Source organism: Muntiacus reevesi, chromosome X (assembly GCF_963930625.1).
Source record: "Muntiacus reevesi chromosome X, mMunRee1.1, whole genome shotgun sequence".
Lineage (NCBI taxonomy): Eukaryota > Metazoa > Chordata > Mammalia > Artiodactyla > Cervidae > Muntiacus > Muntiacus reevesi.
This window is the reverse complement of record NC_089271.1, coordinates 34,872,923-34,898,088: the sequence shown is the minus strand read 5'-3', so window position 1 is coordinate 34,898,088 and position 25,166 is coordinate 34,872,923. Positions and strand designations below refer to the sequence as shown.

The 25,166-nt window shown below is 37.2% G+C and overlaps 1 protein-coding gene across 1 annotated transcript in view; it reads right to left on the bottom strand.

Annotated features, from left to right (window-relative positions):
- The window catches only part of CFAP47 (cilia and flagella associated protein 47), a 490,506-nt gene that overhangs the window by 410,837 nt on the left and 54,503 nt on the right, over nt 1-25,166 (bottom strand). Inside the window, exons 14-20 of the mRNA XM_065916701.1 lie at nt 24,330-24,546; nt 23,794-24,035; nt 16,772-16,902; nt 12,302-12,424; nt 10,856-10,987; nt 7,032-7,109; nt 2,798-2,942 (exon numbers count right to left, since the gene is read on the bottom strand). Of these exons, the coding sequence (XP_065772773.1) occupies nt 2,798-2,942; nt 7,032-7,109; nt 10,856-10,987; nt 12,302-12,424; nt 16,772-16,902; nt 23,794-24,035; nt 24,330-24,546 (1,068 nt within the window). The remainder of the gene's footprint in view (nt 1-2,797; nt 2,943-7,031; nt 7,110-10,855; nt 10,988-12,301; nt 12,425-16,771; nt 16,903-23,793; nt 24,036-24,329; nt 24,547-25,166) is intronic.

Genomic DNA, 25,166 nt, shown 5'->3' with positions numbered 1-25,166 from the left:
AAATGTTAAGGCAATTAAAGTTTCACATCCAAATTTTTCAAAAATGAATATAAAATTCATATAGATTTCCTAATGTTTACTGTCATCATTCTTGGGCTATTCCACAGTCCCTGCAAACACAGCATGCTCGCCTAGACCTATTCCTTTTCCCATATTATTCAGTTCAGTTGCTTGGTCCTGTCTGACTCTTTGCAACCCCATGGACTGCAGCACGCCAGGCTTCCCTGTCCATCACTAAATCCCAGAGCTTGCTCAAACTCATGTCCATTGAATCGGTGACAACATACAACCATCTAATCCTCTTTCATCCCCTTCTCCTCCTGTCTTCAATCTTTCCCAGCATCAGGGTCTTTTCCAATGAGTCAGTTCTTCACATCAGGTGGCCACAGTATTGGAGCTTCAGCTTCAACATCAGTCCTTCCAATGAATATTCAGGACTGATTTCCTTTAGGATTGGCGGGTTTGATCTCCCTCCAGTCCAAGGGACTCTCAAGAGTATTCTCCAACACCATAGTTCGAAAGCATCAATTCTTTGGCACTCAGCCTTCTTTATAGTCCAACTCTCACATTCATACAAGACTAATGGAAAAACCATAGCCTTGACTATACGGACTTTTGCTGGCAAAGTAATGTCTCTTGCTTTTTTAATGCTCCCACATTATATCAACTATGAATTGTTCATCTAGGCACCTGTCACTTACAGTCAAAAACTGGGAATGATCCAAAATTTCTTCCTCTTCCCTAATACACACGTCCACTTGATGACCACATCGGAGCATTTCTAATTTCTAAGCACCTTTGGCAATCTCCTCCTTTCCTTCCCCAACATCAAAGTCTGAGCCCAGGCTCTCATCATTTCCCACCTGTATGGCCACTACACCTAACTGATCTCCCTGTCTCTGGTCTTACCCTTTCCATCCCCACATTTTCCCCCAGGCTATTTTCAACTTCAGTCCAAAAGGAAAATTAGTGAAGGGCAAGCCAACTCACACCATTGCCTAGATATCAATCCTATAACCAAACTGCCTAACCTCTAGAATGGATTCCTTGGTGGCTCAGTGGTAAAGAATTTGCCTGCCAATGCAAGATATGTGGGTTTGACCCCTGGGTCAGGAAGATCCCCTGGAGAAGGAAAGAGCAACCCACTCCAGTATTCTTGCCTGGGAAATCTCATGGACAGAGGAGACTGGCCAGCTATAGTCCATGGGTCACAAAAGGGGAAACAACTTAGGGACTAAACAACAACAGCCCCTAGAATAAATGTCCAGAAAAGAATGTTAGTTACCTGGGTTTCAATTGCTCCTCTAGTCCTGTACTCCTATATTCTAGATATTTCCAACTACTTGTCATACTGACTTGTTTCTACACCTTTACTTTCATTCTTTTCTATCCCCTTCTCTGTATCGCTCCTCATTCTTCTAAATCCAGATGAAGCATCAGTTTCTCCAAGAAATTTTTCCTAGTGCTGATTTTCAGCTAGTTCCCCTTAACATATGTTACTTAGCGCCATTAACTGACTTGTCTTGAAGCATCCACCATACTATATGGTAATTACCCAATACTTCATTTCTCTCTCTCCTGGTGTTATATAGGTGGTAACCATTTGTTACTTAGATCCAATAGCCATCTTTCTCTGCTCTCCTCTGTCCTAACTTCTACAGACTGATTTATTGAGGCTCCTAGCTCTTCTGCCTCTGATTTGGTTCAACCACAGGGAGATGCCAGCAAGGTATCAGAGGATAGAAGGTATTTATGCCCTCACATTTTCCCTACAATTCTGCCAAGGATTTTTTAAAAATAACTTTTAATAATTTAAATAATATTTTTAGAAATAATTACAGCTTTTATCAGATGGCCTCTCTTTTACAGTTTCACCACTCATAGGGCTCCGACATCCTGCCTCACCTTGGTCCTTTAGGTAGAGGTAGAAACAACTTCTATCCATGTCAGTTCCTTTAAACCTGGCTCCCAGGTCCATACCTAATTCCTTTCATTAAATAATCTTCAGTTAAATGCTTGAAGTCAGTCATTTATTCACTACTAAGACCTTGACTGATAAACTTACTATTCACTGTTGGAGAATAAGTAAGATGTATTATTGTCTTTATAGACTCATAAGCTAGTATCTGATCTATAATTGGTATTCAACAAATATATGCTGAATAAAAAATGACTAAAGCAATGGTTGGCAAACAGTTTTCGATAAGGGTTTCGACAGTAAATATTTTAGGTTTTGCAAGCCATATGGTTTCTGTCACAACTATTCAACTCTGCCATTATAAAAGTATCCATAAATAATATACAAACAAATAAGTATGCCCATTTTTATTTATAAAAAGAGGGGCCAGGCCAGATTTAGCCCATAGATCTTACTTTGACAACACCTGAGATAAACAACTGAAATATATTTTTTCAAACAATTTAACATAAAGATACCTAATATATAGTTAAACACACAGAACTATCTAAAATATTTACCTAAAATTCTTGAGCAATTAAAACTAGCAATTAATAATTTTCTTTTCATTTGTAGTATATACTTATATATAACATACTTAACCTATTATATCTATTAGTAAGCACAGTTAATTGCCATGTATTACCAGTCTTCTGGTATTAATACAGGTGTATTTATAAAAATAGAACCAAGATGGGTTACATGATATAAGAAAAACATGCACTGAGTCATTAAAAATATCAAGAATAATGGCCCTTCACAGTACTCAACATTACTTCTTTGAGCAACTTAAAATTCTTCTACTTTTATAATAATATCATCATAGCATAAAATATGTACCTGTTTTGCCTTCAAAATCCAGTGAAAAGTCATCAGCATCTTCCATATTAAACTCTACTCTGGCACGTGTTATACCTTTGTTTTTTACTAAAAATGGCATAATGTGAGTAGCACCAATATAGGTGCCAGAGAAGTTAAATCTATTCTAAAAAACAAACAAAAAAAGAAATAATAAATAGAAGGGAGAGTAACAGTTAATAAAAACAATGTAAACTAAAAATTATACTGTAAGACACAAGATCTTAAAAGCCCTTATCACTAGAAAGAAAAAGATAATGCTTGGTGACGGATGATAATTAGACCTACCATGGTGAATATTTCACAATATATACAAATATTGAATCATATTGTACACCTGAAACTAACATAATGTTATATTTCAATTATACCTCAATAAAAAATTACACTCTAATGTTTTTCAAGGACATCATTAACGGTGGCACACTCTACAAACTGGGCTTCCCAGGAGGATCAGTGGTAAAGAAACTACCTGTCAATGCAGGAGACACAGGTTCAATCCCTGGGTTGGGAAGATCCCCTGGAGCAGGAAATGGCAACCCATTCCAGTATTCTTGCCTGGGAAATTCCATGGACAGAGGAGCCTGGGAGACTAGAGTCTATGGGGTCGCAAAAGAATCTGACATGATTTAGCAATTAAATGAGAACTCTATACACATTCATTATGTTTTTCTTCTTTCTCTCTCCTGCACGTAATCAGTTATCAAATCCCATTAATTCTGCCTCCTTCACCTCTTATCTTTGTTGCAATTATATAAAGTTAGCAACTTTCATTTCATTTCTAGATTTTGACTTTCTCCAATTCTCTGTTCTACAACTAAGTCACAAGTAAACTAATTGAAAATCTGACCACATGATTTCTTGTCTTAAAATGTGATGATTTTTTTCCATCTACAGGACAATGTCAAGTTCATTAGGAGGGCTCATAAAGTACACTATGACCTTCCCCTGCCGCATATTCCAGCCTCGACTCTTACCCCTACCACTTCATAGTTCAGCAAGCTGTATGACCTGTCATTTCCAACCAATACTGACATTTCTACCCTCTGTGTCTTTATCAAGGTATCTCTTCTGTTAGGAAGACCCTACTCTAACTTGCAATTGCCTGATAAAATACTATGCATCCTTAAAACACCAGCTGGATAAGCCACAGTTAATTACAGTCTGCTCAAGACTACTGTTCCTTATGTTTACTTACATTATGACATCACAAGTCCGTTGATTTGCATATTTATCTATGTCTCCTAGTGGATCTTACGTCTCAATCATTTTTGCATCATATCTATCTGACATCTAGCTTAAATATATAAGGAATGTTAACTGAATGTATCTTAGCTTTAACTTTTATGACAGGCATGTGCCTATACCAAAAAACTCTGTAGGATTCCTCTTCTGGTAGAGTAACTATAGATACCCTATAGTTCCTTAGTAAAAGAATCATATACAGCATTAAAAGAGAAAGAGACAACAGTATCCTGATGTTGAGAAAAACATGGCATTAAAGTCAACTGTCCACTATTTGTTTTAGTTGTTGGTGCTAGTGGTAAAGAACCTGTCTGCCAATGCAGGAGATGTAAGAGACACAGTTTCGATTCCTGGGTCAGGAAGATCCTCCGGAGGAGGGCATGGCAACCCACTCCAGTGTTTTTGCCTGGGAAATCCCATGGAGAGAGGAGCCTGGCAGGTTACAGTTCATAGGGTCACAAAGAGTCAGATATGACTGAAACAACTTAGCATGCAAAATATCAACTCAGTTCTACAAGTGAAATTTGTAAAATCCAAAACAGGTAGTAAAAGTTTGATGCTTCATATATGCAACAAATCATTCCTCTTATCCCACTCTGGTCTTTCCCATAGGCTCATTTGGATAAAATTCCCTAATTGATATTAAGACACACATTCTCTCTCTCTCTCTCCACTCACTCAGTCATGTCTGACTCTTTGTGACCCCATGGACCACAGCCCGCCAGGCTTCTCCGTCCATGGGATTCTCCAGGCAAGAATACTGGAATGGGTTGCCATTTCCTTCTCCTCATAATTATTAGATGTATTGCTAACAGTATCTGGAAACACTAGAATACTGGTTTTAAATGATAACTAGGCAGCAATGTTTAAAAATCCAAAATAAATAGGGAATATTGATAAATATACATTAATGTAAAGTCCTATGAATTCCTCAGTTGTACCATAACATGCAAAGCCTGCCACAAAGAAATATGGTACTAAAAGTCTCCATATTTGTCTAATGTTGTACAAAGGAGGACACCATAGCAATTAAAAAAAAAACAAAAACCATCTGGATACTCCAGAAATCACCATTATCATAGTCAAGCTAGCTTAGTATCTGTCAGTCTGTCTGGATTTACCATGCCTTCAATGCTGAATAAAAGAAAGGTTAGAAAATTGTAACTTAAAGCCTAAAATTGTGGTGATGTTGCTAAAGTGCAGACTTGTGGTAAGGTCCTACCTGAGGCAACCAGCAGCCTCATCAATTTCTACTTAATTTAATTCAGAACCTGAATGGTACCAGTCATGGGGGAGAGAAAAATAAAAGGGCAAATAAGCTGAAAATAATATGACTATGGCTACAATGGACATGTTCCCAGAAATTAAGATGTTTGTAACATCTTATAAATGTCACAAGGGAGGGACATATGGGCTTTTTGAAGGATCAGGGAAAGTTTCTTTGGATAGATGAGAACAGATCTGAAGGCCTGGCCTGAAAGAAAAATAGCATGCATGTGCACTCTACCAATTGTAGAACAATACAGGGTACAGAACAATAGTTCAAAAAATTAATTTGATTATAGTTCAGAAAATACAGGACTTTCTGGTGGCACAGTGAATAAGAATCCACCTGTCAATGCAGGAGACACGGGTTCGATCTGATCCCTGGTCTGGGAAGATTCCACATGTCACAGAGCAACTAAGGCCATGTGTCACAACTACTGAGCCTCCAAGCCACAACTATTGAGTCCATAAGCTTTAACTACTGAAGCCTGAATGCCCTAGAACCCATACTTCACAACAAGAGAAGCCACTGCAACAAGAAGCCCAAGCACCATAACTAGAGTGGCCCCCCATTTGCAGCAACTAGAGAAAGCCTGCACAAAGCAACAAAGACCCAGAGCAACAAAAAATTTTAAAATAAATAAATTTAAAAAAATGCAAATCAAGACCACAGTGAGGTACCATTTTACACTCAATAGACTGGCAAACATTAAGTCTTACAAAGAAATTATGGAGCAACTGAACATGGAGCAATGGAAACTTGAGAAAAAACATGGAAATTATCTTGTGCAGTCAAATATATATATAATCTCAGAAACTCTACCTCTAGAGAAACTCTTACATAAGTACCTTAGAAGATATGTACATGAATTTCATAGCTGTGGTGGTGGTGGTGATTTAGTCACTAAGTTGTGTTTGACTCTTGTGATCCCATGGACTGTAGCCTGCCAGGCTCCTCTCCCCATGCAATTTTCCAGGCAAGAATACTGGAGTGGGTTAGCATTTCCTTCTCCAGGGGATTTTCCCAACTCAGGAATTGAACCTGGGTCTCCTGCATTACAGACACATTCTTTACCGACTGAGCTACGAGGGAAGTTCATAGCTATAGTATTTGTAATATTAAAAAAAAAACACACAAAAAACAGATATACTAATTAAATGGACAATGGAATGAGTCTACAAATTACAGTATGTCTACATAATAGATTATTAAGCACCAGGGATAATGAATAACATACAGCTACACATAATCAAGATGAAGTTTAAAAACATTCAATTAAAAGTAACCAACCAAAGATAATATATCTTTGTTATAAAGCTGAGAAATCAACAAACTAAACTAAATAATAAACAGTTAAGGAATTCATATATATGTGGCAACCCAATTAGAAAAAATAAAGAGATAATAATGACAAAATTCAGGAATGTAGTTATCTCTTAAGACGGGTAGGATCAGGATGAAGCCTATAGATAATTTAATGGTTTTGGTACCATTCTGATACTTAAATTCAGTGGTGAATTCTTAAACCTTCATTTAATCTGCTCAGTACTCTGCTTCATTACTTACATCTATATAACATATATTAATTTCTATATCACACTACTATATAATAAAAAAATTTTTACTTACATGGGCTGACTAGGGACACATCAATAAAAATCACTGCACTCATAAACTGATTCTACCAATAGGCAACATACTTACTGGGTGGATTTCAATATCAGCAACCTCAACAGATCCACCAATCCTAAGGTCTATGTCATTTGCACGGCGAATAGCAACCTGTTTAGGAGAAACATAAAATTCTGCAGAAACCACACTAAAATATACTCATATACTTCTCAGGTACAATATTACCTGATATTTATATAACATTTTATGATTTATATAATCATAACATACTATAAATGTCACAAGATTTATTCTGGCAGTTGTCATCCTATTTCTCAGGATGTAGACTTGAAACTAAGAGAGGGTGGGATGTTTCAAGAGAACAGCATGTATATTATCTATGGTGAAACAGATCACCGGCCCAGGTGGGATGCATGGGACAGGTGCTTGGGCCAGGTGCACTGGGAAGACCCAGGGGAATCGGGTGGGGGGAAGGTGGGAGGGGGGATCGGGATGGGGAATACATGTAACTCCAAGACTGATTCATGTCAATGTATGACAAAACTCACTGCAATGCTGTGAAGTAATTAGCCTCCAACTAATAAAAATAATTGAAAAAAAAATTTTAAAAATTAAAATTAAAAAAAAAGAGAAGTGAATTTTAAACTCTTAAAAGCTTCCACCACAAATGGGACTGACAGCTTGTGAATTTGATTGAAGAGTTCTACCCATTTGCCTTAACATTACTGCCTCAAACTCCATGTAAGTTTATTGTATTGACCTAACTTCAACAGGACATTCAAAATTAAAACAAGAAAACTAAGTACAACATGCTTCTTTCCATAGAAAGACACTAACATCCAAAACAACCATAATTCTAATGAGAGCAGCTAAAAATTGCTGAGTATACAGGCCAAGCACACTGCTAAATGCATTATCTTTTTTTTTTTTAATCTTCAGTATTTTCTTAATACCCTAGTTTCCAAGTGAGGAAAACTGAGGCTTGAGGTCACAAAAGTTGAAAGTTGCAGTGGCTAACCGTGGACCAAGAACTGCCTGAACAATCTCTTTCAAGAAAATTAATATAGTGAAATAAAAATTTAGGCATATAACTCCCAAAAATCAAGGCCTGAAAATTACATGAACACATAATTGTCTAATCAAAATCTCAGAAGCATGAAAATATCATTCCTTGAAAGCCCTATCTACATGAGATTGGCAGCAATCAACTTCAAGATTTAAATCTAAATGTATACTCTAATTACGAAAGAGTTATGGATGAATTTCACTCTTTCAACAGCATCAGTGACATTGTTTATAGACAAACCATAAAATACCATTGTTTCAGAGTGCCATCTAGACAGTCTTATTAACTGAACTGCTTAATTCATAATACTACATGATTTCTATATTTTATTTATAGAATATATAGTACATAAACAAAATACTTGACTAAAATCATAAGAAGCATAAGTCAATGCTTCAGAAGTAATTACAAATCAGTATGTGCTTCACTGATGAATGCTGCATATAAATCTCAACCCCCTATGGCTGCCTTTACTTACCTCTACATTCGTTGGTCATGAAAAATTCCAGGCTACCATAACACATTCACTACCCTCACTCATTGCTCGCTGACCTTTCTATCTCCCAAGACTTCATCTGTACCCTAACCGATACCACTCCTCACAAATTCAGGACCCCAGAAACCATATACTCATCTGTGCCTCTATTTCTCACAATCCTCTATCATCCCTGCTTTCTTGTCCATTTTCAGAGACACGAATTCTAGGATGTCACATGTCACAGGGACATCTAAGTCTGTGATGTGTGATTTCTTTCCAGATCAGCCCCAATTTACCTGTCTCTATTTCCTTTTTTATTTAACTTCTTACAAAGTTTATCATTTCAACTTCTCATCAATATATTCAGCCCACTTACACTCATTCTTGGTCTTTATATGGGTAACAGAAATAATCTCTATTATCTCTAAAATTAATCCTTAGTCTTCAGACCAATATGCATAAGCAATGGCCTCTCTATTAGACATATTAGACATCTCTACATAGGGATGCAAAAGGTGCTTCAAACTCATGATTTCCCTCTAAAATCTGCTACTCATCCTCTAATCTCTTTCTCATTGAATGTAGTTCATCTGTCTAACTCTTGACTAACTTATTTTACTTATATGTGACCCCTTCTAATCATCAAACCCTAAATGTTCATCTCTTAAATTTGACATGAATTTGTCTAGAATCCTGTCTCCTAACAAAGAACACAATCTTCTCCTGCCTGGACATCATTACCAGACTAGTAACTGCACTGGTCCCAGTTTCACGCTACTCTATAACCCAAGTGATGTCTGAAAAATGCAAATCTGATTGTGAAATTCCATGCTTAAAGACTCCTAGTTCATAAGAAAAAATTTTGAGTTTCTAAGTTGTTGATAAGGACCTGTATGACCTAAAATTTATATAGGTCTCTAAATATTTACATCTTTCTCCACTATCATCCATTCAATCTATAAAGCTATGTTAAACTAAGTTTTTTCATATCTGCCTTGTAGCTCGGTCTCTCCTCCTATATCTGATCATGGTTCCTTAAGTACTTTTTCCTCTTCTCCTCCTTCACACCACTACTATCCCTTTTCTCTGGATGATTTTTAACTTCAGTGTCTTTTAGATGCATCTTCCCCTAGGAAACTGCCCTTGACCATGTTAAGCCTGGCTGCAAACCTCTCCTGTGTACTCCCTCAGCCTACAACATTTCTCCATCATTATACTTACTATACTATCTTTTAATTTTGAGTTGTTTGCATCCTCCATCAGATTGTACACTCTCAGAGAACAAGGACTCTAGTTATCTTGTTCAATTTTACATTCCTAGCATGTACAGAAGAGCCTAACACATAATGTATGCCCAATAAATACCCAGGGAATAGATGAATAAATGAATCTCATTATATTATAATGTTAAAAAGATAAACTTTATAAAAGCAGTATAGTTCTCTGAAATACAGTGGCAATTAATCTCTCAGTAAAACCTATATTTTAGTGACTATATTTTTTACTTTTTCCAGAATAGTATATAAAAAATTCTGTCCAAATATCAGACCATATATCATAATATATAATTTATAAACATCTTTCAGTACATAATTCTTTATAAAGGTAGGATATAATTATTAGGTTATTTATTTCAGGGCCAAGCAAATTGGTATTTATTATATTAAGCTACATGTTATTTAAGAATTAACAGTTATGAGAAATTGAAGGATAAAATGGGGGATACATCTTAGGCCATTCATTTTGATCTGATGATAGCATACATGTTATTTTTTTAAATGTGTGTTAATGCACACAGTTGATCATCAGACTGAAAATTAAGAGTATTCCATGAGTTTATTTAATAAATAAAATTTATTACAGACTCATCTTACATTTTTTTTTCTGTTTAATGAACTCTTGGAGAAGTCCTTAAAATCAAGGTAGTATCTTTGTATTCATATAATTCCCAGAACATAAAATAGTAAGAAATTTTATGTGTGCTATAAAATAGAGATGTTAACCTCATATACAATTTATCTATAATTCCTATAGTTATTAAAGCTATTTAGAATTAGCATCCAAAAATTGATTATTTTTTCCTAAGGCATCTTTTAATACCATGGAGAAAACAATCCTTTGCTTTGTGAGTAGTGAGGCCTTGTCACAAGTTAGAGATATCAAATATTCCAAGTTCATGTGAAAAAGGCCTCAAATTGATGAAAGGTATCCATTTCAACTTAGTAGAAACTTCCATTAGCAACTTTCATCCAAAATATTTTCTACAAATTATACCTACTATTCTAAATATCATAACCAAACAAATCCATAGAGACATATATAAGGAGTGAGAACACATATGCATACACATACCTTTGCTCTTGTGTCAAATTTTTCTTTAACGGTAGGAGTACAGGAGATATTGAGAACAGTTAGTCCCCCCAGTGGGATGATTCCTTGTGATGGAACAATTTTAATCATAGACAAAAGGTTCTGGTCACAAATCTATAATCAAAAATTTGCAGAAATATGACATTACCCTTTAAAGTTATCATTCCAAAATTTTCATAGGCTACTTCTACACTACTACACAGAGAGATGACCTGCAGGTACAGGGCATGAGATGATGTGAAATAGATTTTCAAACAGCAGACAAACATTTAGAATTTCAACAAGGATTTGCACTCCTAACCCACAAACAGAACTTTCAGCCAGGGACATCTTCCAATCCAAATAGAATAATGAAGTGGCTTCGAGATTTTGAAAAACTTACAAAAGAATGAGATGTATCTGTTGAAGAGATGCCAAAATTCTAGATACTATTTTGACAGCTGCCTTTGCCCTGATCCTAAAAAACTGAAAGTAAAGTTAGTGGGAAGGCAAGATGATAAAGTAACCTCCTCTTCTTTATTATTTACTTCATAGCCTAGTGCCTAAGATATCATTTCAACCTTCAAAAAAGTAACTTACCAAAAGAGTTAAGGTATGGTTTGTCAGAAGCCAATTTAGGTTTATTTATCATTTCTTAAGTCAGAATAATTTGAAGGGAAACTGGTTAAGATATTTTTAGGATGATGGAACATCCCCTAAGATCTCAGAACTAATTCTGAAGCAACAGAGTAGAAAGGGTATTCTCCTTTGCTTGTTGGGGCAGAAGACATGTAAATATAAAGCTTGAAAGAAAGCTCTCAAATACTAACTTCTACTGTCACTATTAGGAGATTTTAATGTTGGTTTAAAAAACAACAACAACAAGAGCCACCCAGGGATCGAACCTAGGTCTCCTGCATTGCAGTCAGATTCTTAACTATCTGAGCCACCAGGGAAGCTCAATTTAAATATCACACACTGCACAAATTAAATCAGAAGTAATAACTATAAACAGAGTATCTTTAGAATGGTCTTGATCTAGGTCCCACTTACTACCATAACAGTCTTAATGACAGAGTGAAAATGAGGGGAAAAAAGGAAAAGCATATACTGAATATAACAAAAAATGTACATTTTTTCAATTTTTTTCTACGTCATCTTTTTTTTTTCAATAAAACAACAGAAAGAAAGAAAAAAGAGGGGTAAGAGCAGAAAAAAAGGAGAGACTAAGGAAGAGACAGACAAAGAGGCAAATTTTATGGGAAATTAAAAGGACAAAGTCTTACAATAGATGAAATGTATACAGATAAATCTCATATGAAAAACCAAAATATTAACATTAGCCAATGTAAAAAGGCTAAAGTATTAATGGCACAGAACTCATAGTAAACACATATTTCAAGTTATAATATGATCTGATTCAAGTAAGATTCCAAGATTCTACATTACCTTGAAATAAGCATGGTTTTGTCCTACATTGTGAAGAATGGCTTTCCTCCAAGTTGTTAGCCCTTGAGGGCTATTGCTAAAGAGTATCCGTGGCTCTAAAAATGTTACCTTGGAGTGTCCAAGCTAATAAAAAGAAAGAGAATGTGAAATTGAAATAATTGTAAACATGGTTTTTTATCCCCCATCAGATAACTTAAGCTTTTTCAGCTTCATAGAAATTTCTAAAATATGAAGTGTTATCAGATTTTATGGTGTGTTTAAGAGAAAAGAACTGAATATTTATAATGTAATCCTAAACTGAAGAAGGCAGGGAGAGCAAGAAAACTCTAAGGAGGAAGTAAATCCATGACTGAGAATCATGTAGAACAGTCACTGTAGGGGATATTAGAGATCACCTACCCCACTATGCACAAAGTTTACTATGTGCTATGCAAAAGGAAAAAGCTCAAGAATCATGTAAATATGGGATATAATGTGTGTGTCAAAATATTATCCAGGCAAGTTTCTACTAGAAGTCTTCTCAAAGAGCTTGATATACTGATAATGCCTACTTCGCTTATCTGGCAGTGGGGAGGTAGTTCACTGTGACGCACAGAATTATTTAAGCACAGGAGTCCCTCATGTGGTCCTACACAAACCACTTCACAGAACTACTGGAACATAAAATGTTTTTTTTGGAAATGCTGATATTATCCACCTCTCCCATTTTAAAGGAAAACAAACAATAACCAACCCAAACTAAAACTCAAAACTTCTAACTCCTCTAGAAAGTGAAAAGTGAAAGTGTTAGTTACTCAAGTCATGTCTGACTCTTTTGTGACCCCATGGACTGTAGTCTACCAGGTTCCTCTGTCCTTGGGATTTTTTAGGCAAGAATACTGGAATGGGTTGCCATTTCCTTCTGCAGGGGATCTTCCCAACCCAGGGATTGACCTCTGGTCTCCTGCATTGCAGGCAGATTCTTTATTGTCTGAGCCACCAGGGAAACCCAATTCCTCTAGATGCTAATGTAAGTAATACATATTATTTCTTATTATATAAGGAGATTTTAATATATTCTTATAGTTAAAGAACATGATTTGGGTAACTGGAATAACAACATTTTAAACAAAGCTAACAAAAGATCAAGTGGTTAAGTAAGTCCTTCACAGTCAATGACAAACCTTAAATGAACATTTTATTTAATCATTTGGTGTTCCTCCATCTTTATTTTCTTAAGAGTAACACTTCACAGTTCACTTAACTTCAAGCGCTTCAAAAATTTGCCAAAATAATTTAATTCAGTATTCTGATATCTCAGAGCTTAATTTTTAATCAATCCATTGTAGGGAAAGTGGAAATCAAATTTTACAAGAGGGTAAAGGCAAACACTGTGTAGGCAGATCACTTTGGATATAAATTCAAGTAGGGCATTTACTGCACATGTGAACTTGTACTAGATAGTTAACCATTCTACTGCTCCATTTCTACACCCAGCAACTGAGTAATTAATATATGCCTTATAGAGTTGTTACAAGGATTAAATTAAATAATACATTAACATCATTGTGCATTGCATCTGAGACACAATAATTAATAAATGATACTTTACGACTACTGGTGGGGGTCGGGGGGAGGAAGGGGATAAATTATGAGATTGACATATAAACATTATATGTGAGTGTCTGTGCCACTCAGTCATGTCCAATTCTTTGCAACCCCATGGACTGCAGCCCACCAGGTTTCTCCATTCATGGAATTTCCCAGGCAAGAATACTGGAGGGGGTAGCTATTCCCTTCTCCAGGGGATCTTCCCGACCCAGGGATCGAACCTGAGTCTCGCACATTGTGGGTAGATTCTTCACCATCTGAGCCACCAGGGGAGCCCCATATACACATTAGTAATATATAATATAGATAACTAATAAGGGCCTACGGTACAGCACAAGGAACTCTACTCAACACTCTGCAATGACCAAAATGGGTGCGTGCATGCTAAGTCACTTCAGTCACGTCTGACTCTTTGCAATGCTATGGATTGTAATTCGCCAGGCTCCTCTGACAATGGTTTTCTCCAGGCAAGAATACAGGAGTGGGTTGCCATGCTTTCCTCCAGGGGATCTTTCCAACTCAGGGATGGAACTCACGTCTCTTATACCACCTGCATTGGCAGGCATGTTCTTTACCACTAGCGCCACCTGGCACCAGGAACTCTACACAATACTCTGTAATGACCTATATGGGAAAAGAATGTAAAACAAACAAAAAAAGAGTGGATATATACATAGGTCTAACTGATTCACTTTGCTGTGACCCAGATAACCACGATGGTGTGATCACTCACCTTGAGTCAGACATGCTGGAATGTGAAGTGAAGTGGGCCTTAGGAAGCATCACTACAAACAAAGCTAGTAGAGGTGACGGAATTCCAGCTAAGCTATTTCAAATCCTAAAAGATGATGCTGTTTAACTGCTGCACTCAATATGCCAGCAAATTTGGAAAATTCAGCAGTGGCCACAGGACTAGAAAAGGTCAGTTTTCATTCCAATGCCAAAGAAAGGCAATGCCAAAGAATGTTCACACTACCATACAATTGCCCTCATCTCACACTAGAAAAGTAATGCTCAAAATTCTCCAAGCCAGGCTTCAACAGCACATGAACAAAGAACTTCTAGATGCTCAAGTTGGACTTAGAAAAGGCAGAGGAACCAGAGATCAAATTGACAACATCCACTGGATATTAGAAAAAGCAAGAGAGTTCCAGAAAAACATCTAATTCTGCTTTATTGACTATGCCAAAGCTTTTGACTGTGTGGGTCACAATGAACTGTGGAAAATTCTTCGAGAGATGGGAATACCAGACCACCTGACCTGCCTCCTAAGAAATTTATATGCAGGTCAAGAAACAACAGTTAGAACCGGACATGGAACAACAGAATGGTTCCAAATTGGAAAAGGAGCATGTCAAGGCTGTATATTGTCACCCTGCTTATTTAACTTATATGCAGAGTATATCACGCAAAATGCTGGGCTGGATGAAGCACAAACTGGAATCAAGATTGCCAGGAGAAATATCAATAACCTCAGATATGCAGATGACACCACCCTTATGGCAGAAAGTGAAGAGGAACTAAAGAACCTCTTAATGAAAGTGAAAGAGGAGAATGAAAAAACTGACTTAAAACTCAACACTCAGAAAACTAAGATCATGGCATCCGGTCCCATCACTTCATGGCAAATAGATGGGGAAACAATGGAAACAGTGACAGACTTTATTTTGAGGGGGCTCCAAAATCACTGCAGATGGTGACTGAAGCCATGAAATTAAAAGACACTTGCTTCTTGGAAGAAAAGCTATGACAAACCTAGACAGCATATTGGAAAGCAGAGGCATTACTTTGCTGACAAAGGTCTGCATAGTCAAAGCTATGGTTTTTCCAGAAGTCATGTATGAATGTGAGAGATGGACCTGAAAGAAACCTGAGTGCCAAAGAATTGGTGCTTTTGAACTGTGGTGATGGAGAAGACTCTTGAGAGTCCCTTGGACTGCAAGGAGATCAAACCAGTCAATCCTAAAGGAAATCAGTCCTGAATATTCATTGGAAGGACTGATACTGAAGCTGAAGCTCCAATACTTTGGCCACCTGATGTGAAGGAGTGACTCATTTGAAAAGACACTGATGCTGGGAAAGACTGAAGGCAGGAGGAGAAGTGAACGACAGAGGATGAGAGGGTTGGATGGTATCACTGACTTGATGGATATGAGTTTGAAAAAGCTCTGGGAGTTGGTGATGGACGGGGATGGACAGGGTCACAAACAGTCGGACATGACTAAGTGACTGAACTGAATTGAGAATACTAAAAATGCAATACAATAGGGCAAAAAAATAATTTTCTCTATTATTGGCATTTATTAATGAAACAATTTAATTTTAAGCAGCTCCCATGGTGTTATGGTATATTTACAGACTCTCTAATACATATCAAGTCTCTAATAAGAATCTAGTATTACTGGAATAAAAGCCATGGATTTCTGAGTTAATTCTAGATAAGATGACACTTTTTTTTTTAAAAGCAGAGTCTTCATTTATGGTGGAGAAGTGGCTCCAAGAAGATACTAAGACAATTTAGTTAACTAAGTGCTGCAAGCAACATCAGATTTTACTAGCACAGTATATATACCCAACTATATATACATAGTTGCTTGGCTTCCCGGGTAGCTCAAACAGTAAAGAATCTGCCTCCAATGCAGGAGACCTGGGTTCGATCCCTGGGTTGGGAAGATTCCCTGGAGAAGGACATGGCAACCCACTACATTATTCTTGCCTGGAGAATTCCACGGACAGCAGAGCCTTGAGGGCTACAGCCCATGGAGATGCACAGAGTCAGACAAGACTGAGCGACTAACACTTTCACTTTCATACACACATATGCATACCAACCAATTTAGAGCCCTCAAAATAAAAATCATATTCAAAGGAAGTCATTACATGTGCAAGACATTTCAGAGTCAGCGTGTTTCCTTCAGTGACATGAAGAATAAATTCTCCCCTTTCTGGAGAATCAAAACCCGGCTGCCATGTTACTTCACATTCCAATGAGGAGTATGGTTCAACAGTGCCTACAGAGAATTTAGAGAGAATAAGAAAGTTATACCACATTTATATTATATTTAATTTTTAATACCTAAAATAAGAACTGGCATATAAATATAATGATATTTAAAAACTATTTGAATTAAACAAAATACAGGGAACACCTTATACTCTAACAAGCATATCACAATATTTGATAAAAATATGTTAATATTTAGAAAAAATTAAAATTTATCAATGAAGTGACACTCTAGGATTAGAAATTACTTTATATCTATATGGTAGAAAATTATTTGTGATCCCTATTCAAACATCCCCTCCACATTTCTCAACACTCTGAAATACACCATTCATCCAGTTTTTTCGAGGAAGGAATTATCATTAACAAGAGGCTTCTTTTGTTCATTTGTTTTAATGTTCACATACCTAGAGATGTAACTTCTGATGTAGTTTTTACTAACACATTTCTGTAACTCAAATAGATTTAGAACCCAGGAAGGATCAGGCACATTTGCTGTGAGTTGCTTTACCTGTTTAAATTATCATCTCCTTTGGACTAGGAAAATACTTGATGAAAAGAATGACTTAGAAGCTGTTCCCTCAGAAACGTAGGATCATCGGAAATTCAAAGGCACAGGACACTGAACAGAGAGATGAGTGACAATCACAGCAAACTTTGCCTTGAGTCAGGTTGACTCATATATGATAGTAGTTTCCTCAATTCTGAAAAAGATATAGTGCCTACCTCCGAGTTTTGCAGTGGCCATATATAGGGAGGTAACAACACACACAAAGGGTCTAATATAGTATGTGATGCCAAGAAAGCACCCAGTGTCAAATGTTATTATTATTACCCTTGAATGCTAATACTACAGTTGGCACAATAATTCATAAAAAGAAGAGAGACTGCTCATGCTAACGGTCTAGTTGGGATCCATAAGAATTATATTTGTCTACAAGTAATAAAAAGTCCATTCCCCTTAGTCCAATGGATTACATAGATACAAGTTTATTTATCTCAGGCAATCAGAAGTCCCAAGACAGATGTTCCAGGGCTGCCTTAACAGCTTGACAGTGCTTTCAAGGAGCAATGTTCCTAGCTTCCCACACTACCATTCCTTATCATGCGACCTTCCTCAGTGTAGAAAGGTATCAAAGCATAGTGGTTAAAAGAGCACAAATTCTAAGGTCAAACTCCCTGGTTCAAATTTCAGCTCTGATGCTTACAAGCTGACACTTTGGACAATTTACTTAACCTACCTAACACGGAGTCCTCATGCATAAATGAGAACTACACCTAACTTAGAGAATCACTATAGGGATTAAACAAGCTAATATAAGCAGAAGGACTTCAAACAGTAGGGTGGAACTAAAAGAAATTTCTGTTCAAATCTCATTGGCAAAAAAGGATGGGGAAAAGAGGTATCTAAATAAAAACACTGCTTCCACAAACAAAATGAGGACCCTGTAAGGAAGGGGAATGGTTAACAGATATGGGCTTAGTAACACCTATCACAACAGGAGATGGACAGAAACAAAAAAGTTGTAGATGACATAACAAATACACAATGGGAGTGGGAAAGGGGTGGTGGGGGAATTCTAAATTAGCCCAAGAAAGTGGAAGAAACTCATAAGGAGATGGCATTTATGTTGTGACTCATGGAAGAGTAGGAATTCTGCAGTAGAACAAAGTCTGGGGGAATAATAGATGTTAAGTGATGGTACTGGGAGAGAGAGATGTAAGAAGACTGTGATGAGAAGAAACTTTGACAAAGAAGAGTCAGTGCTATTTATAAAGACACCTGAGCTTTCAGAGAATAACTGAGAGCAGCACAGGGATTACAGATTCATGTCAAGAGTGTTAGCTTGAGGTCAATATTCTCCCTTCAACCAGCATGGCTATAGATATTTCTCCAAGAGTACTATGTGCATTGCAGGACAGGGGAAATAAACTGGATGACTGAATTAAGAAAGGCTGATATTGGCAAGGCAGGTACTGCAAATGGCCAAGGAGTGAGAGAATTAAGAAAGACAGTGAGGAGATTTCTTAAAAAACTGGAAATAGAACTGCCATATGACCCAGCAATACCACTTCTGGGCATACACACTGAGGAATCCAGATCTGAAAGAGACACATGCACCCCAATGTTCATTGCAGCACTGTTTATAATAGCCAGGACATGGAAGCAACCTAGATGCCCATCAGCAGATGAATGGATAAGGAAGCTGTGGTACATATACACCATGGAATATTACTCAGCCATTAAAAAGAATTCATTTGAATCAGTTCTAATGAGATGGATGAAACTGGAGCCCATTATACAGAGTGAAGTAAGCCAGAAAGATAAAGAACATTACAGTATACTAACACATATATACGGAATTTAGATAGATGGTAGCGATAACCCTATATGCAAAACAGAAAAAGAGACACAGAAGTACAGAACAGACTTTTGAACTCTGGGGGAGAACGTGAGGGTGGGATGTTTTGAAAGAACAGCATGTATATTATCTATGGTGAAACAGACCACCAGCCCAGGTGGGATGCATGAGTCAAGTGCTCGGGCCTGGTGCACTGGGAGGACCCTGAGGAGTCGGGTGGAGAGGGAGGTGGGAGGGGGGATCGGGATGGGGAATACGTGTAACTCTATGGCTGATTCATGTCAATGTATGACAAAACCCACTGAAATGTTGTGAAGTGATTGGCCTCCAACTAATAAAATAATATTTAAAAAAAAAAAAAAGAAAGACAGTGAGAATGAATTGAATAAAGACACGTTTGAGGACTGAGTGGACTCAGGGGTTCAGTACAGTTAAAGACAACAAGGATGAACACATAACAAGCAGAAACATAAACACTATTTAATGAAAAAGTCAAATTAGAAACCAATTCTTAGAAACCATCAATCCACCCTTAAATTCTCCACTTATAAAATAAATCCAAACTGTCATGCTTCAGGAAGAAAGGACAGTCACAACACAAAACTTAACTTATAACACTTCACTTTAGTTTACAAAAATATAGAGACAGATATGATTAAATGCATTATGTAGAATGTAAAAGCAATTCTAGGAGAGCAAAATTTTCCACTCAAAAATGTGTCTCTTTGGCGTGAGGATTAGTTTAAGCTGATTATTTTTAACAGAAGCCTTGGGAACTTTTTTCTTGTTACCTCCTCCTTAAGTGCCTGAAAAATTTAGATAAAGGGCTAGTTCCAAGAACAGAGCTACCACCAGAGATACCTGCAAAGAATATGGGCTAGATGTGATAGAGGAGTCTCAGCTGGGCCTGGAGATAAAGTCCACTATGGGTACCATGGTCTCTGCATGACCCAGAAAATATTTGTTTCCCAAACACTTGCTATCCCACCTCCATGTGAATTCGTTTTCTCTCCTTTGAAGCCCCAAGCCACTATCCCAAACATCCACTTTTGCCTTTAGGTGAAGATGATATTTAAGGTGAGGATTTTGGCCACTCTGTCAAGTTATTGGGTTTTCCTGGGTCTCTTTCATCAATATATGTTATTAAACTTCTGCTTTTCTCATGTTAATCTGTCAATTTAATTCTTAATTGCACTCATCTCACATTCTAGTAAAGTAATGCTCAAAATTCTCCAAGCCCAGCTTCAACAGTATGTGAACCTTGAACTTCCAGATGTTCAAGCTGGTTTTAGAAAAGGCAGAGGAACCAGAGATCAAATTACCAACATCCGCTGGATCATTGAAAAAACAAGAGAGTTCCAGAAAAACATCTAATTCTGCTTTATTGACTATGCCAAAGCCTTTGACTGTGTGGATCACAATAAACTGCGGAAAATTCTGAAAGAGATGGGAATGCCACACCACCTGACCTGCCTCTTGAGAAACCTGTATGCAGGTCAGAAAGCAACAGTTACAACTGGACATGGAACAACAGACTGGTTCCAAGTCAGGAAAGGAGTACATCAAGGCTGTATATTGTCACCCTGCTTATTTAACTTATATGCAGAGTACATCATGAGAAACGCTGGGCTGGAGGAAGCTCAGGCTGGAATCAAGATTGCCGGGAAAAATATCAGTAACCTCAGATATGCAGATGACACCACCCTTATGGCAGAAAGTGAAGAAGAACTAAAGAGCCTCTTGACGAAAGTGAAAGAGGAGATGAAAAAGTTGGCTTAAAGCTCAACATTCAAAAAACTAAGATCATGGCATCTGGTCCCATCACTTTATGGCAAATAGATGGGGAAACAGTGGAAACAGTGGCTGACTTTATTTTGGGGACTCCAAAATCACTGCAGATGGTGATTGCAGCCATGAAATTAAAAGACGCTTACTCCTTGGAAGGAAAGTTATAACCAACTTAGACACCATATTAAAAAGCAGACACATTACCAACAAAGGTCCAACTCGTCAAGGCTATGGTTTTTCCAGTGGTCATGTATGGGTGTGACTTTTGGACTATAAAGAAAGCTGAGTGCTGAGAATTGATGCTTTTGAACTGTGGTGCTGGAGCAGACTCTTGAGAGTCCATTCGACTGCAAGGAGATCCAACCAATCCATCCTAAAGGAGATCAGTCCTGAATATTCATTGGAAGGAGTGATGCTGAATCTGAAACTCCAATACTTTGGCCACCTGATGTGAAGAGCTGACTCATTGGAAAAGACCCTGATGCTGGGAAAGTTTGAAGGCAGGAGGAGAAGGGGATGACAGAGGATGAGATGGTTGGATGGCACCACCAACTCAATGGAGATGAGTTTGAGTAGACTCCGGGAGTTGGTGATGGTCAGGGAGGCCATGGGGTTGCGAAGAATCAGACATGACTGAAGGGTAGAAGAAAATGTCTTCTTCCCCAACACAATATAACAAAAGGGACACAAGAAACATGTGACTCAATAAAATGATCTATACAAACAGGCAAAAATAAAGTTGATTATTTTATGAAAATTCTGAGCATCAAACAGAAAATGATATAAGAGAAATCTATGTGTATAAATCATGCATACTTTCCTCAATAATATATGAAATACATTTAAGTATTGTAGCATTTGTGTTCTAAAAAAACTAAAACTACTTAAAGGCTAATGATATCATTCACATAAACACTGTCTGTTATTTTTGTTCTTTGCATTCTCAATTGTGGCCAACTCATACTGTATTTGGAATTAAATGTCTTTGTTTTTGCTTCTATTTAAAAAGAAAAAAGTAAGACATGCTATGAGCAACCCAAAGAAAAGCAAACATTAAATTTTTTCTGTAAAAACATAGTACTAAAAACCACGAGAAGTTTGTGTATGTGTGTGCTCAGTCGTGTCTGCTTCTCCATGACCCCACAGACTATAGTCCACCAGGCTCCAGGCAAGAATACTGGAATGGGCTGCCATTTCCTCCTCCAGGAAATCTTCCTGACTCAGTGATCAAACCTGCATCTCTTGCTTTGGCACGTGGAATTTTTACCCCGAGCCAACAGGGAAGCCTCTAAGTTAAAAACTTGTTAATTCTATAATAGTGTCTCTTATAACCTGTGCATGGGCAAGCAGATTCTTTTACAACTGCACTGTAATTCCACTTTTGACAACCGAATCTTTGTCACAGCATTTTCATGGTAGCCGTAAGGGGGGAAGCCCAGCAACTCAACCCTGGCTAGGATGGAGAAATACAAGGAAAAGTGCCTATGCACAGTGGCTTTTCAGATACCTTTAGTGCCATATCACATGCTTGATCAAAACCTATATCTGGAATGCAGATAATATAACTACATCTGACACCTGCTGAAAAAAACTGGAGAAGGTTTATCTACAATCTCTGAAATCTACAGAAACAATTTCTTTTTCTTCTCTGGTCATTTACTCAGCTTTTCTCTAGATTGGGGCAGGACCCAATATTTCCAGTATTAGTAACAACAACAACAACAAAAGAGCTTGGTCATATGAATCTGCTGAAGATTCAGAGGAAGTATTTCTCAAATCCTTAATAAATTATAATCTGGGATTGTGCTAAATCTATCCAGATTAATAAAAAGATTAAATACAGTTATATCAATGATCTCCAGTCATAATAAAAGAATAGTCCTCCTCCTCCATTTGTTAAATTTGTTAACATCTCTGCATATATCTGCACTAAAATTAAGTGAAGTATTAATGTGTTCAGTTGCTCAGTGTCCAACTCTTTGTGATCCCATGGACTGTAGCCTGCCAGGCTCCTCTGTCCATGGAATTCTACAGGCAAGAATACTGGAGTGGGTTGCCATTTCTTTCTCTGGGGGATCTTCCCAACCCAGGGATTGAACCTGGGTCTCCTGCATTACCGGCAGATTCTTTACCATCTGAGCCACCAACGAAGCCCCTAAATTAACACTTAAGCTTGTTTATAACACTCCCCATTCACAACACTGGTGCACACTCAGTCATGTCTGAGTCTTTGTGACCCTGTGAACTGTAGCCTGCCAGGCTCCTCTGTCCATGGGATTTTTCAGACAAGAATAATGGAGTGAGTTGCCATTTCCTCCTCCAGGGGATCTTCCCAACCCAGGGATCAAATCCACGTCTCCTGTATCTCCTGTATTGCAGGCAAATTCTTTAGCACTGTGCCAGTAGAGTTATACAAAAGTCATGATTTGGAAACGACTGATATTCCCAGGAAAATCACCTAAGACAAGAATTCTACACACCAGGCCTCCTTTGTGATCTGAAGTATAGTCTACTTAGATCTCAAATGAAGACTATTCCTAAATTAGAGATCAAGAGGGAGGGAGAGGGAGGGGGAGGAAAGGACACAAGGAAGCCAAGAGGGCAGGAATATCCCATTGTCACAAGATCGTATGTGATGTACTTATACATTCTTAGCACCTTTATACAGTATACACTTAAGATATGACTAAGGCCTGGGCACACGAATAAAAGAATGTCTAAATCAAACAAACAGAATAAACTATTACCTTTAGCTGGGCGAATGGAAAATGCCATCCCCTTTCCTGTATTTATCGGTTGCCATTTAAACTTGACAAAGTAATTCTGATGATTATACATCCTCACCGTCCCCCTAAAACATGATTTCTCCAAGAAGCCTTGTGGTCTCAGTATCAGCTCATTAGAAGATAGCTCAAGTCTTACTGGCAGGACAACTGCCATCACTAGGATGTGTCCACCAGGCATATTGTTCACTGTGAACGCGAAAGACCTGTAACACAGCAAAAGCATCCAAATTGAATAGATAACAGCTCTTAACTGAATGACGGACTTCAGGTACATGTAAAAATGCATATATTATGGATTGATATCCACAATTCTTGGTAAAAAAAAAAAATCAAAATAATTATGAAAGGTAATTAGACTGAAATATGAATCCACAAATTGCTGCACATATAGTTTCTACCTTTTAGAACCAAATATGACATATACAAAAATAATTGGGGCAAATATACAAAAGGACATTTTTCATTCTAGCAAACAGAAATTTGAAAATAAATCCTACTTCCAAAATTTTCCAATGGTGGGAGATTCAAATATCATTGAAATAGAAGTACTAGTGGTAGGTGGGATCACATATGAAAATTGGTTAGTTTTCTGAAGTTCTTCCAAACTGACATCTAATTGGATCAGAATGTGAATTGGTAGCATATTAATAATATGTAGTAGATGAGTATTTGTTGAGTTCACACAAACATCACCAAAGTTAAGGACAGAGGGCCCTGAAAAAAACAAAAAGTTACTAAGTTTAATTGCTGACAAATGTATTCATTGACTTATTTTTGTAAGTATTCACACTATATTTTGATCAATTAATTCATTAAAAATAGCACTTACAATATTTACTATAATATCAGAAATCATTAACAGAGTGTTTCATAAAGATGTTCATAACTTGATGGTTAGAGGTTATTGGCCAAAATTCAAATAGATTCTGATTATATGGAAAAGTACATGGCAAAATTACTAGCACTAATTATAACTCCTCTCAGTACACAAATTTGCATACTCCAACACCCTCTCCACTCTCATGAAGGCCTCTATGTTCACTTATCCAGAATTTACAGAAATTGGCAACTTTCCCATGACTCATTATTTAAATTTTGTTTTTCTCTTTAAATGCCCAAAGTTTTTACATAACTCCAAAAAGCATTCTTGTGCCCTTTCATAGTTTCTCCCTACCTCCATCCTCTGTATTCCCCCTTTCCAGACAACCACTCATTTGCTTTATGTCACTATAGATCAGGCTGCATTTTCCAGACTTTAATATGAGTGGAATAATACAGAATATGTGTTTTTTTCTTTGGTTTCTTTCATTTAGCAAGTTCTCTGGAGATCTATT